We start from the raw sequence: 12,884 nt of genomic DNA on the forward strand, positions 1-12,884 counted from the left end.
GTAATTTACCGATTAAATTTCGAAAAATTTCACCATATCTATTATTTCTTGACGCAATGTGATCCACACGGGAGTGTGCCACGACGTTATCCCTCCTCTGCGATAACGACGAAAAATAGCATAGATTCTCATGGGGGTTTCCCAAAGAAAATTTACATCGATTTATCTGTCGGAAATCGCTGCGGTGTCACACAGATCTTCTTTTTTTCTTCGTTTATTGATTAGGTTATCGGACAATTTCGAATCACGAAAGAACAAATGACAAATCAGAGCATTAAAGCAATAAAAGGCTCACGCTTGTGATACGTCGCTCCTTTTCTCGTTGTTTTATAAAAACAATATCTCTAAACTATTAATTGCAATTTAAACAATAAAAGGTTAAGGATACGATGGGGAAAGTGACATTCCTAGGTAAGTTTATCTGATATCATGCAATATGGGAATTCTCCGGATTTTTGATAGGAAAAGCATTTGCATTTCTGTTTTAACTCTTTATTTCCGACATTGTGAAAAGTATAAGGAGAAGAAATTATAATAAATTAAAATAAAAGTATATAAATGTAATGAGTATAATAAATAGTTATTATGTAAATTATTTGGTAGGTCGTTTTAGTTCTACTTAAAAAACAATGGTTTTGAAACAATTAGTTATTCAAAAACAAATTATCTAACCTAGTAATTTAAAGTATCGTCAGGGTGTAAAGGGTTTTAAATTAATAAATTAACATAGTAAATGGGTATCCGTATTCAGAATTGGGTTTCTCAAGGGACTAGAGATAGTTTTTTTCCAGTTAATACATTCATTGGAGGACCCTTCTAAAATATGCAGTAGAACCTCACAACAATGGCCACTCACGGGACCGTGAAATTTGGCCGCTATTGGGGAATGGCCGTTTTATTTCTGAAGAAAAAAAACTACTAATATTAAAATGATAATCCGTTCTGTAAAATGGATTACGATAATTATATAATTTATTATATTACACTGCTCAAAACAAATAGGGGAGCAAGCAAAAAAGTGAAGAAAACCGTGCGAGACAGCCACGTATTGGCATACAATGGATAGTATACGCGTATCAATGCGCAATACAGAAAAAAGACGTAAAAAAATTTGGAATTAAGCTTTAATTCTTTGAAAATATGGAAAAAACATGAAAAGATGATTTAGGGCAACAATTTGGTTACATGTAAACGATAAAAAAAAGTATTGTTTAGACATGATGCATGAGTTTTAATAGGGCGTGTGGTCTCCTCGAACAGCTAAGACTGCTGCACACCTGTTTGCCATGGATGCGATGAGGTTATCGATCAGACTTTGGGGAATACTGTTCCACTCCTCAAGAAGTGCAATCTGCAAGTCTCGGACAGTAACAGGCGGCCTTGGTCGCGCAGCAATGCGTCGTCCGAGCATGTTTGGAACATGCAGGTCAGGAGAGCACGCTGGCCATTCCATACGCTGTATTGTTTCAGCTTCAAGCATGTTCTCCACCAGACGAGCTCTATGCGGTCGGGCATTATCATCCTGGAAAACAAAGGAATCTCCAATGGCTCCAGCGTAAGGGATGACATGAGGTCGCAGTATCTCGTCTGCATACCTTCGGGCCGTCAAAGTGCCATTCCGAATGATATGCAGGTCCGCACGTCCGCCTATGCTGATTCCACCCCATACCATCCAACCAGCTCGTCTGTATTGTGACCTTTCACGAACGAATGCGGGGTTATTTCGAGTGCCCCTGTCCCTCCATAGCAGAACACGTCGGGTGTCACACTCCACACTGAATCGGGACTCGTCTGTAAACAGCACTTGGCTCCAATCATGTTGCTCCCAATCTCGATGTTCAGCATTGGCCTACGTGCATAGAGCCCTTCCTCATGAAGCCGATTACGTACTGTTTCGCTGGACACCCTTCGTCCTGTTGCCAAGAGCAACCGTCTTTGCAGCTGCGTAGCATTCTCTGTTCTGTTTCGACGGGCTGTTGACCGTACATACCGGTCATCAGTTGCTGTAGTGGCGCGTGGCCGACCTTGCCCTGGTCGACGTCTAACATTTCCTGTTTCTTGGAATCGATTCCACAGCCTTGCAACAACACTTCTGGCGACTCCAACAGCGTCCGCGACACTACGTTGTGTTTGCCCGGATTCCAGTCTGCCTATAACACGCCATGCCATGGATTCCCGTAAATCACGTTGTTGAGACATCCTCAAGTCACCTTGTCTCAAAAAAAAATACTGCGCAATCGAATTTCACAGTTACGGCAGTAAAACAGACGTTTCTGCAACATCCCGATTTCTGCCCTTATCTCCTTTTTCTGGTTTTTGACGTCATGAACTTTGATTTGCATATGAAGTTTTCTTCTTCTGTTTCCTGCAAGGCTTTATATTATGGATGATTCATTTTATGTTACTTATCGGTACACATCTTTGCGTAATTTTGTTAAAACCATGTGATCCCCTAATTGTTTTGAGCAGTGTAGAATGTATGATAATATTAGAATGTATGATTATATTGATACTGACATTATAATTGATTAATCGACAGGGCCGCAACTAGAGGGGATCTAGCGGGGTCTGGTGCCCCGGGCGAGGAGAGGGTGGACATTTCACTTTGAACTCCCCCTTTAACATTGCAAGGGGACGCTAAAATGTGTCCTGGCTCCGGCTGACCAAGAATCTAGTTGCGGCCCTGTAAATCGATCCACAGCACTATTTTGGCGTCCTAAAATTTAGGCTTGCCGTGTCTAGGTAGAACACAGCAGGAACAACTTGGCGAGGAAAACCGATATGTACCAAGACGGTGAACGAGCAACCACTCAAATACAGTAAAACCTCGTCAAGTCGTCGTTTTCTCCAGGCCCGTCTAGCTTTCATACACGGCAATGTTATTAAACCCTCGTTTACTCGTCGCAAATTTCAATTAACACGTCACTATGAAAAAGTTTGACAGAGTAGAACAGATTAATTTTATGGTTTTCTTTAAAAAAAAAAGGTTTGTTAACAGCATTGCCATATGCATAAAAGTCACAATAAAAGCCTTATGTACCAAAAACGAAACAGTTTAAAGAACGAAAGTTAGTTGGGGCCGACTCAAAAGTTTTTGATACGTTAGGGGAAACTGCTCGAGCTAGACCGGATTCCTGCATCCCCCCCCCGCTGATTTAGGGCTTCAAATTTAAACAAAATATCTTTGTTGAGAAACCAGACATTTTTTTTCCAAAGTTGGTCTTCTAATGTATGCTTTTCCCTACCCAAGGCCCCTTCAAGTGAAAAGTGGGATTAGTCTATAAATTAAAAATTACGAGTATAAATGAAAATGTACCCGTTTATTTTACCATAATAAGTTAAGTAATAAGAGCTCAAAAAAGGTAAAAATGTCTATTTTTTTTCTTTTGCAATCCATAAATTTTTGCGATCCATTTTAAAAATGTTATATTACTTTGAAATTTATACGATTTTTTCACCGCATTGCACATTAAACTGACGATACCTCGGTTAAGTCGCCACTCCGCTTTTGCCGTCATAATATTTGGATAACATGAGATGACGACTTATCTCGAGAGGTTTTACTTTTCTTTTTCTTTCAAACCGAGCACAACTCAGGTCTACACCATCTATGGGCAATTTTTACTGCCTAGTGAGTTGTGCCGGAAGTGTAACTGTGTGTGTACCTAACACAGTCTGAATGCGTATGTAGTGTTGTGTTTGATATTTCAGTGCCGCCATCTATATTTCAGAAGTGGAGTGAGTGATGTGTTATGATTGAATTACATTTGTATTGTTTGTAGGTTTGTTTGTGATTTTCAGCCCCCATCAACATTTTCTTCATGTCAATGAATTTGATTTCAATTAGCTATTTACACACATGCACCCAATTAAAAAAAAATTCTCGCATAATCCCGAAATATTATATCAAGTGTAAATACTCATAACCAATATCTGGGGCTTCAGATTTCTTCTAAAAACTAATCTGATATTTCCTTAAAATTTTTTACAACACACCTACAATTCTCACATGGCATACCGGTTGAAAATATTTGATGTATGATTAAAATTCTATTTTTTAAAGTTCAGAATTCAGTTCATGAATAACTAATTGATACTACACCAACTCCCCAAACCAAACTACCGAAATTCTGGTTAAAGGAGGTAGCTCACGTAATGAAACATGTATTAGAAAACTGGTTCTTGTAATTTTATGGACGTACAAAAGAACTAGGTAATAGTACGCCTGCGTTCTTTCACATATACAGTAGTCTACTTGGTCAATATTATTTTAGTACCATCACGCAATTGCCCGTTGCGGACACAGTTACCTTTAACTGTCAGTTTGTGAAGGAATACAAAGCCCAGGCGCCCCCCCCCCTTCCCCTACAAAATCGAATCTCCCGTGTTCACCAAACTACTTAATGGCGGAGACAAACCTGCGATTTTTCCGTGTCATTTGTGGCTTATACTCGGGAGTCATTCGTCTAATGCGACCCGAAACGCTGCAGCTGACTGTTATGTTGGCCCTCGAACAGAAAGAAGTTGGCCACCCCCTGACATATACATTGTTTATATTTTTAATGCTTTCTTTCGTTTGTATGTTTAGTTACAAGCATTTTAACCTTTTGATTCTTTAGTGCTCGTGGCTCTGATGGCCTTGATCAGTGTAAATGCAACTGAACCTCAAGATACTTCTATGGAACTGACCGATTTCGAAATATATCGAGTAGAACAACCTAATTCAAAACGTAAGTATAAGAACCAAAGGATTTTTTCTGGTTCACAAACCTACTTCCGCTCAAACATGGAATGATTCGTATATACACGTCATTGTCTTTGAAAATGTTCTTTTCAGCGGAAGAATATAATATAAGATACCCGAACGCTTATCCCGTATGCAAGAAGAGCAATGGAAAGCATGCCGATCCGAAAGACTGCAGTAAATACTACGAATGCCACTTCTGGGTTCCAAGGCACAGACAATGTGAGAAGAAGAAACTCTTTGACGCCCATAAAGGGAAATGCCAACCCGAGCACAAAGTGGATTGCAAAAACGGTGAGTTATAGTCAGCGATTACGTGAAAACATTCTTAGCAGTTTAGAGTGTCTAAACCTTTCTTAGGACTTGACTCTGAGACTGAAACATTATCCCAGGTAGTGCCGAACTTATTACCTCTTTAGGCTTTCCTGCTACATACTGCTATACGTGAGCAACTTATCTCTAAGAGACTCACTGAGTGAAGTAGATGTATTTTCTCAAGTCATACCGAGCTCTATTAGCTTCCATAAGCTCCCCTGTTCGATGCTGCTCTGCATGTGCATAATCGTACTTATATAATTATGTCTAACATACTGTAATAAGAGAAAATTCTAAATATAATAAGAGACCCCGAGCGCAAAAAGCCCCATTCCCCTTCTTTCTTGGAGTAACACAATATTACAGTCACATAAAATCTATATATATAAAATTGATTTTCTGTGTGTGTCTGTGTGTGTGTATATGTTCTCTATACAAATCTACAATTTTAGATCGATCGTCGCCAAATTTTGCATATATACCAAATGGGACCTGACTTGAACGATATGCTACTTTAAAATTTCGTCAACCCAAGGCAAATGCCCCAAATGGGCAAAAAACTGTCCGGCAACAATGGTTTTTGGGCCTCAACAATCACTTTCGGAACGTTTACTTTGGTTACCGTGGTTCCCTAGCAATGCGTTTCAGACGTGTATATGCCTTTACAACGGTTTGTCACTTCTTTAATCCTGTTAGTATATGTATAATAGTTTATGCCTTTATAATGGTTTGCCACTTTTTCAATATACTCTCAGTAATGAGGCTTTTTGAATAGCCGTCATAATCATCATCAGCATCGCTTTGAGAGTCAGGAAAAGGGTGATCCTCATAGAAATCAGTGCTAAAATTGTCGATTTTACTGTAGAAATGCGGAAATTAGTGGGATTTTCTGTCACATCAATAATTTTAAAAATTGTATTGAATTCTCGATTTTTGAAATATTCAGTTCGCTTAGAGATATACGAAGCCCAGGAGATTAAATATGAAGTAATTAGCCAAACCTATACTTTTGAGTTGGATATTCGAGCAATATCATTGACTTCATTTATATCTTCTCAAGTATGAAAATTAATGTCTCCATATTGTCTCTTTTGATATTTATTTGCATAAATTCATGTGGGTTAGGATATTTTAAAATTAGTTATGAGCCCGTGAAAAGTGCATCGAAAAAATTCCACAGCTTTAACTAACGATTTTTGGAAGCTGGAACAGACAGATGGATAACTTGAAGTTCAGGGGGGGGGGGGGAGGATCGAAATACCTAGCACCCCTTAAAAAAAGAAAAATATATATTCATTTCTACGTTTCTGTGTAAATCTATATTTGTTTATTTCGCGCAGGTCGCCATATTGGTTAACTTGGACACGGTTTGTATGTCCCTCAAGAAAAAGAGAGGGAGATATCACGTGATCCAGAGAAGCCTCATTGAAGAAAACCCGGGCAGCGCCGGGTATTATGGCTAGTATGGCATAAAATGATAATATTTGAAGGAAAAAATAAAATAACACATTTTGTTACGAAAATTGTCTTATCCACCAGTTAGTCACATATACGATGTCTTCATACGTGAGACTGTCTTAAACATTGTCTTGGAAGATGAACTAATTGAGTGTTTGAATATAATTGAGTGTTTGAATATAATTGAGTGTTTGAATATAATTGAGTGTTTGAATATAATTGAGTGTTTGAATATAATTGAGTGTTTGAATATAATTGAGTGTTTGAATAACTATATAAAAAATATAAATATGCATATATGTCCACAAGCACGCACACATTTTTCAAAATTCGGAAACACAGTTTGTATGGAGTATGTTTTTAAGAATTGGATGTTTCCTCAGAAACTCACGAGCATCGTAATTGAATATCTTTCTCAGGATATTGGTGACGCGACATTTCTTGTTTTTCAAAGTAGTTTCGAGTTAGTTTCTTGATGTGGGAATACAATGAACTACACCAAAGCGCTTGAAGAGAGTAAAGGAAGGTGTAAGCGTAGACCCAGAAAGCACACCTCGATGGTTGCTGACCATGGTTACTGGATGTATTGTACCCTTATCACAGTCATCAGATACATACGTGTCTGGGTGGACATTACGAGGAGGCTTAGGAGCATTTGGAATGGCATTGGACCAAACGATCTTTCTGGCTGATATTCATGAAGCACCATTCTTGGAAATGATGGTCACAAACACGGGCGTTTGTATTCAGCTTCGCTTCAGGAACCCCAACTAATTTCGAATTTCTACAGGCATCTACACATGCTCGGCATCTATAAACAAAATGAAAGAAAATGTTCAATGTAATGGAAAATGCATCTTAGTTAAAACAGAAAAAATCACAAGAAACAATGTGCGTGAGACAATAAGCGTCCTATCCTGTCTATAAATCCTTGAAAAAACGAACAAAATCGCTATGTACTGTTCATGTATAGGTGCACTGCCCATGCATTCTCTTTTCGAAAATAGCAGTTCGTTATACAGTCGAATCCTGTTATTACAAACGCCAAGAGACAGAAAGAATCACTTCGTTAAAACGAAATTTCGTTATAAAGCAATTCTAGGTTACCTAGCATTGTTCCTATGTAAACTTATTTGGGGGTCAGAAAAGTGTTCGTTAAAACGAGATTTTCGCTATATTCGACTGTATTATATACACTCAAACCTTCAATTTTTTTTTCGTCTTGATCATTTTTCGTGTATATTTTATACAATTATTTTTTTAAATAAGTATTTAAGATATTTTTCTAGCAATGTATACCTAATATGTTTCGACGCCCCTTATCATTTGACGCCTCGTGCAATTGCACCGCCCTAAGACTGCCCCTGAGTGTATCTACCAGCATGAGTGGGGGATCTAAGTCTTATAAGATTTAAGACAGATTATTTTAACTGAACATTAATATCGCTGTGTGCTTTGAGACCCTGGTCAGCTAAAAGGCTACTACATACTAAACATTTTATTCACGTGTTACCTAGTAGTAGACAAAATTAAATGACTCTAGTTATAAGCTGATAAATTGATCCTTTTTTCAATGAACCTTTGGTTTGAACATGTTTTTAAAAATGAATTATTTGATTCGCAGGGTTACCAGTGAATGGAGGCAGGGAACAGTACTTTAATTTTTTCGAGAGGGACCCACTTTCACTCAAAAAGTACATCGATCTTGCCAATAACCGGGGTACTGGGATCCAGGTTCCACCTTTTTTTTTAGGCATTTTCCGCACATTTGACCCCGCCCCTCCTCCCAAAGACCCTGCATACGTCTCTGATTAACAGAATTGTAAAACAGAATAAATTCATTACCAACCTGATCTTGTCTTTCGGAAAGCGAAACGTATGAACTCCTTCGGACTTCGAATTCCTCTCGCATCCTAGGAAGCTGCAGCGATTCGACATTTCGAAGTACGATGAAATATGGGAGAAAAAACAAATACCGTATATACTCGTGTATAAGCCGACTCGTATATAAGCCGACTCGTATATAAGCCGACCCCCACACTTCAGGACCACCAAAACAGCAATAAATTGAAAACCCGTGTATAAGCCGACCCCAAAAAATTCCTTGCATTTTAGAGAAAAAATTACTATATTTTCATGTAAAAAATGAATAGCTTGCGGAAATTTACAATAGAAAATGATTCAAACTTTTTAATCCGTTTCTTTCAAGTCTCCAAGGTCATGGTAACAGGGCCGTCTTAAGAGCATCATGGGGGCCCCGGGCCAAGTGATTTTTCTGAGGTCCTACATGGAAAATTCCCAAAAAATTCAAATACTTCTTGTTTTTCTGAGGCCCCTCTTTTCTTAAGGCACACGGGCCATGCCCGGTTGAGCCCATGCGTTAAGACGGCACTGCATGGTAATCCATCAGATCATCATAGGGGTTACGGCATCTTCGTTTTTATCTTCATCTGGGCTGTCATTGCCATTGTCACTTTCAAAGAGGATATCTTCAGTTCCGTCCATCGCATTGCTGATGTAACACTTTTTGAAGGATCGGATGATAATTACGGCGGAAACACTACGCCTCTAGATGGCTCCCTAAATCAATGTAAGGTTTCTTCAAGGCACCACTCTTTGTAGTTTCTTTATCATTGGAACTCATCCATTTTATCCACAAATTCCTCAAATAGTCTTTGAGAGGCTTGTTGATGGCCTAAAGGAATCTAAAGGCTGTACAATCAACGTTAGACACCACCAGCCAATGATGTTTTCGATTTCTTTGCCTCGGCTTAGACATTATCAGTTCTGTGGGGTTTGAACATATCCTATACCAATAATGCTACAGAAATGACTACTGATTGCGGGGGTCGATATTTTCTCATCAAAAACTGACCCGAGTATAAGCCGTCCCCCCCACTTGGGGAACGAATTTTTCCACAAAAAAACTCGGCTTATACACGAGTATATACGGTATATGAAAAGGAAAATAATAAAAGCTAGAGAACAGAGAAATCGATGAGAAAAGAAAAAAAAATTGACCCTGGTAAGGGTCTTTTGACAAATTCGTTAAAAAAAACGGTAAAATTTAAGTGGAAATGAGACGAAACAAAAGCACCAACAAGAGCACGTGGAATGGGTAAAAAAAGTAATGGAGGATCCACATTTTGTTTTTAAATCAGCAGATGCGCATGCGCAGTGCGTCTTATAGTAGTTCTAACCCCGTCCACTTTGGCGCATACTTACGACCGGTTTCCCCATTGAAGTGAGAACGTTTTCTTTATCAAGCCTTCTTCAAATCTTTGTGCAGATCGGTGAGGCTGAAGAATTTTGGTGCTCCAGAGAGTGAAGCGTCCCGGTGAAAACGGCCACCGATAATAAACAATTATCAGTGCCCGTAGCGTTTTGACTTAAACTTGATTGATTTGGTTCTCCGATTTACATAATTTTAATTATGATGCACTGTATGTAATCTTTGACGTTCCAATAAATTTTGGTTTTGCAGGAGATGCCCTGGTCTCCCCGTGGGCCGAAGTGATTACGTTGGTTCTCGCGACAGAGCCTGGGTGTCTCGCGGTTTCTCCAGTGAAGCGTCTGAGGACGCGATTCTGGAATCATTGCAATTTGTACACGTTGCTCTTGGATGCGGAAGCCCAAGCTGGGGCACCATACGTTAACAATGGGCGAATGATCCCATATCTCGGTTTGTGGGCCATATCATCACACATTTGTTCACATTCATTTTGGCATTGCATTCCATCTTTCGACATTTGTGATCAGCTCCTGAAGATTACTTACGGCCGTATTATATCACCGACGCAATTTAAACTGCAATAGCAGGTGAAAGGATTGGTTAAATTGAGGATTTTAACCAATCCGTGTCGATCGCTAATAGTTTAACCTCCGATTGTAGTTTAAACTGTGTTGGTGAATGCGGCCGTTAGTGCCTTCAAGGGCTTCCTGTCGATTGAAATTAATATAACATCGTCAGCGTATGAACCTAGAATGTCAATCGAAAATACGCTCCAGGTATAAACTCTATCAGAATATTAATTCAGGTCTTCCGTTCAGTATAATATATAAATACCAATTTTTCTCACTTAAGTAAATTCTATTTTTAATTCATATGTAAATTCATTTTTAAAATGAATTTTTTAGCTATTTACGAATTTAAGGGACGCTATATATATCTATCAATCCGTGGTTGGTTAGAGAAACGTAATACCCTTTCCTAATATTAATTTTCAGGAAACACACACAAATTCAAGTGTCCATATCCATACGGAGCTTACCCTCATCCCGGAGACTGTTCCAAGTTCTATCTCTGCGTATTCGGTGGGCACACCGAAAAGAAATGTCCACATCTTTATCTGTTTGACACCAGAGCCAAGACATGCAGAAATAGACATTTCGTCGATTGCGGACATCGTGACAACCCTTATGGTAAGTGAGGCGAAAGGTTTTATTTCGATATTCATAAAGAATCTATCTTTTCACCATGTCATTTAAACTTGTCCTTCGAAGATTTGGATATCCTACAGTGGTTAGTACCTTCGATTTAGAGGATATCCGAACTAACGGACAATTCTAAATTGAAAACCAGTGAAATAGGCTAATTTGTTCCGTATTGGAGGATTAGTTTATTATCTAGGTGAAATTAGGTAAAGGTTTTGAATTGGGTTCGAGATTCAGACAGATGCCTATTGTTTGAATACAGTGGAAAAAAATACCATATTCGTATCATTAAGATAACTTATTTTGCAGGTATGTTGACGACCAAATCAGCACGAACACCAACCACATTTAAAACAACTTTACGGAGACCAAAAACAAAGTCAACAACGGCATATACCGATTATACTCAGCCAGGAAAACTCACAACTATATTACCAGTAAGAAGTTCAACTGATCGTGATAAGATAACGACAGAGAATGACCCAGATATTTCCACTCGTGAGATAACCACAGAAAACAAACCGGAAGTTTCCACTGCAGAAGAGACCACGACGGAACCAGAGGTGTCTACTGCAGAAGAGACAACGACGGAACAAGAAGTGTCTACTGCAGAAGAGACCACGACGAAACCGGAAGTCTCCACTGCAGAAGATACCACGACGGAACCAGAGGTGTCCACTGCAGAAGTCTCAACGACGGAAGCAGAGGTGACCACTGCAGGAGAGACCACGACGGAAGCAGAGGTGACCACTGCAGGAGAGACCACCACGGAACCAGAAGTGTCCACTGCAGAAGTCTCAACGACGGAACCAGAGGTGTCCACTGCAGGAGAGACCACGACGGAACCAGAAGTGTCCACTGCAGAAGTCTCAACGACAGAACCAGAGGTGTCCACTGCAGAAGTCTCAACGACGGAACCAGAGACGTCCACTGCAGAAGTCTCAACGACGGAACCAGAGACGTCCACTGCAGAAGTCTCAACGACGGAACCAGAGACGTCCACTGCAGAAGTCTCAACGACGGAACCAGAGGTGTCCACTGCAGAAGCGACCACGACGGAAGCAGAGGTGACCACTGCAGGAGAGACCACGACGGAACCAGAAGTGTCCACTGCAGAAGTCTCAACGGCGGAACCAGAGGTGTCCACTGCAGAAGTCTCAACGACGGAACCAGAGGTGTCCACTGCAGAAGTCTCAACGACGGAACCAGAGGTGTCCACTGCAGAAGTCTCAACGACGGAACCAGAGGTGTCCACTGCAGAAGAGACAACGACGGAAGCAGAGGTGTCCACTGCAGAAGAGACCACCACGGAACCAGAGGTGTCCACTGCAGAAGAGACCACCACGGAACCAGAGGTGTCCACTGCAGAAGTCTCAACGACGGAACCAGAGGTGTCCACTGCAGAAGTCTCAACGACGGAACCAGAGGTGTCCACTGCAGAAGAGACAACGACGGAAGCAGAGGTGTCCACTGCAGAAGAGACCACCACGGAACCAGAGGTGTCCACTGCAGAAGAGACCACGACAAAACCAAAAGTTTCTACTGGGGAGGCGATAACCACTCAGAAAGAAGACTACTCGACATTCATCTTCACTCCAGGCGGGAAAGACGGCAAGATAACCATCTCAACCAAGGCGGATACCACCACCACGACGACGAGCACCACCGAGGAACCAACAATGAGTCCCGAATGCGTCATACCAGATTCCAGAGACGTCTCGCGATGGTTCACTTGTCCAAAGCCAGACCTCAAATTCCCTCATCCCCGCTGCAAGAATCTTTTCATCCATTGCGTTAATTTTGTACCGCTTATCAAAAAGTGCGCGGAGGACTTTATATTTTCCGAAGAATATCAGACATGTATCTGGGACATGTAATCATGTTTTTTTTTGTTTGTTTCATCAAAGTTTAATAAAATTCTTTTTTAACCAAC

General features: G+C 40.2%; 1 protein-coding gene across 2 annotated transcripts; it reads left to right on the forward strand.

Annotated features, from left to right (window-relative positions):
• The first annotated feature begins 219 nt into the window (after positions 1-219).
• On the forward strand, positions 220-12,878 carry LOC149083518 (uncharacterized). 2 transcript variants are annotated; one of them, XM_089234037.1, is made up of 6 exons: positions 220-411; positions 4,620-4,730; positions 4,838-5,038; positions 10,745-10,939; positions 11,261-12,378; positions 12,415-12,878. In XM_089234037.1, exons 1-6 carry the CDS (start codon positions 390-392, stop codon positions 12,826-12,828), a joined length of 2,061 nt encoding a protein of 686 aa, XP_089090163.1. In that variant the 5' UTR covers positions 220-389; the 3' UTR covers positions 12,829-12,878. The 2 variants fall into 2 exon arrangements, with proteins under 2 accessions (XP_089090163.1, XP_089090162.1); XM_089234036.1 differs by having other exon boundaries at positions 11,261-12,878.
• The last annotated feature ends 6 nt before the right edge of the window (positions 12,879-12,884 follow it).

The sequence above is a fragment of the Pholcus phalangioides genome, unplaced genomic scaffold (assembly GCF_987345545.1).
Source record: "Pholcus phalangioides strain wild (caught in Gottingen) unplaced genomic scaffold, Ppha-v1.0 ptg000008l_1, whole genome shotgun sequence".
NCBI classification, from domain to species: domain Eukaryota; kingdom Metazoa; phylum Arthropoda; class Arachnida; order Araneae; family Pholcidae; genus Pholcus; species Pholcus phalangioides.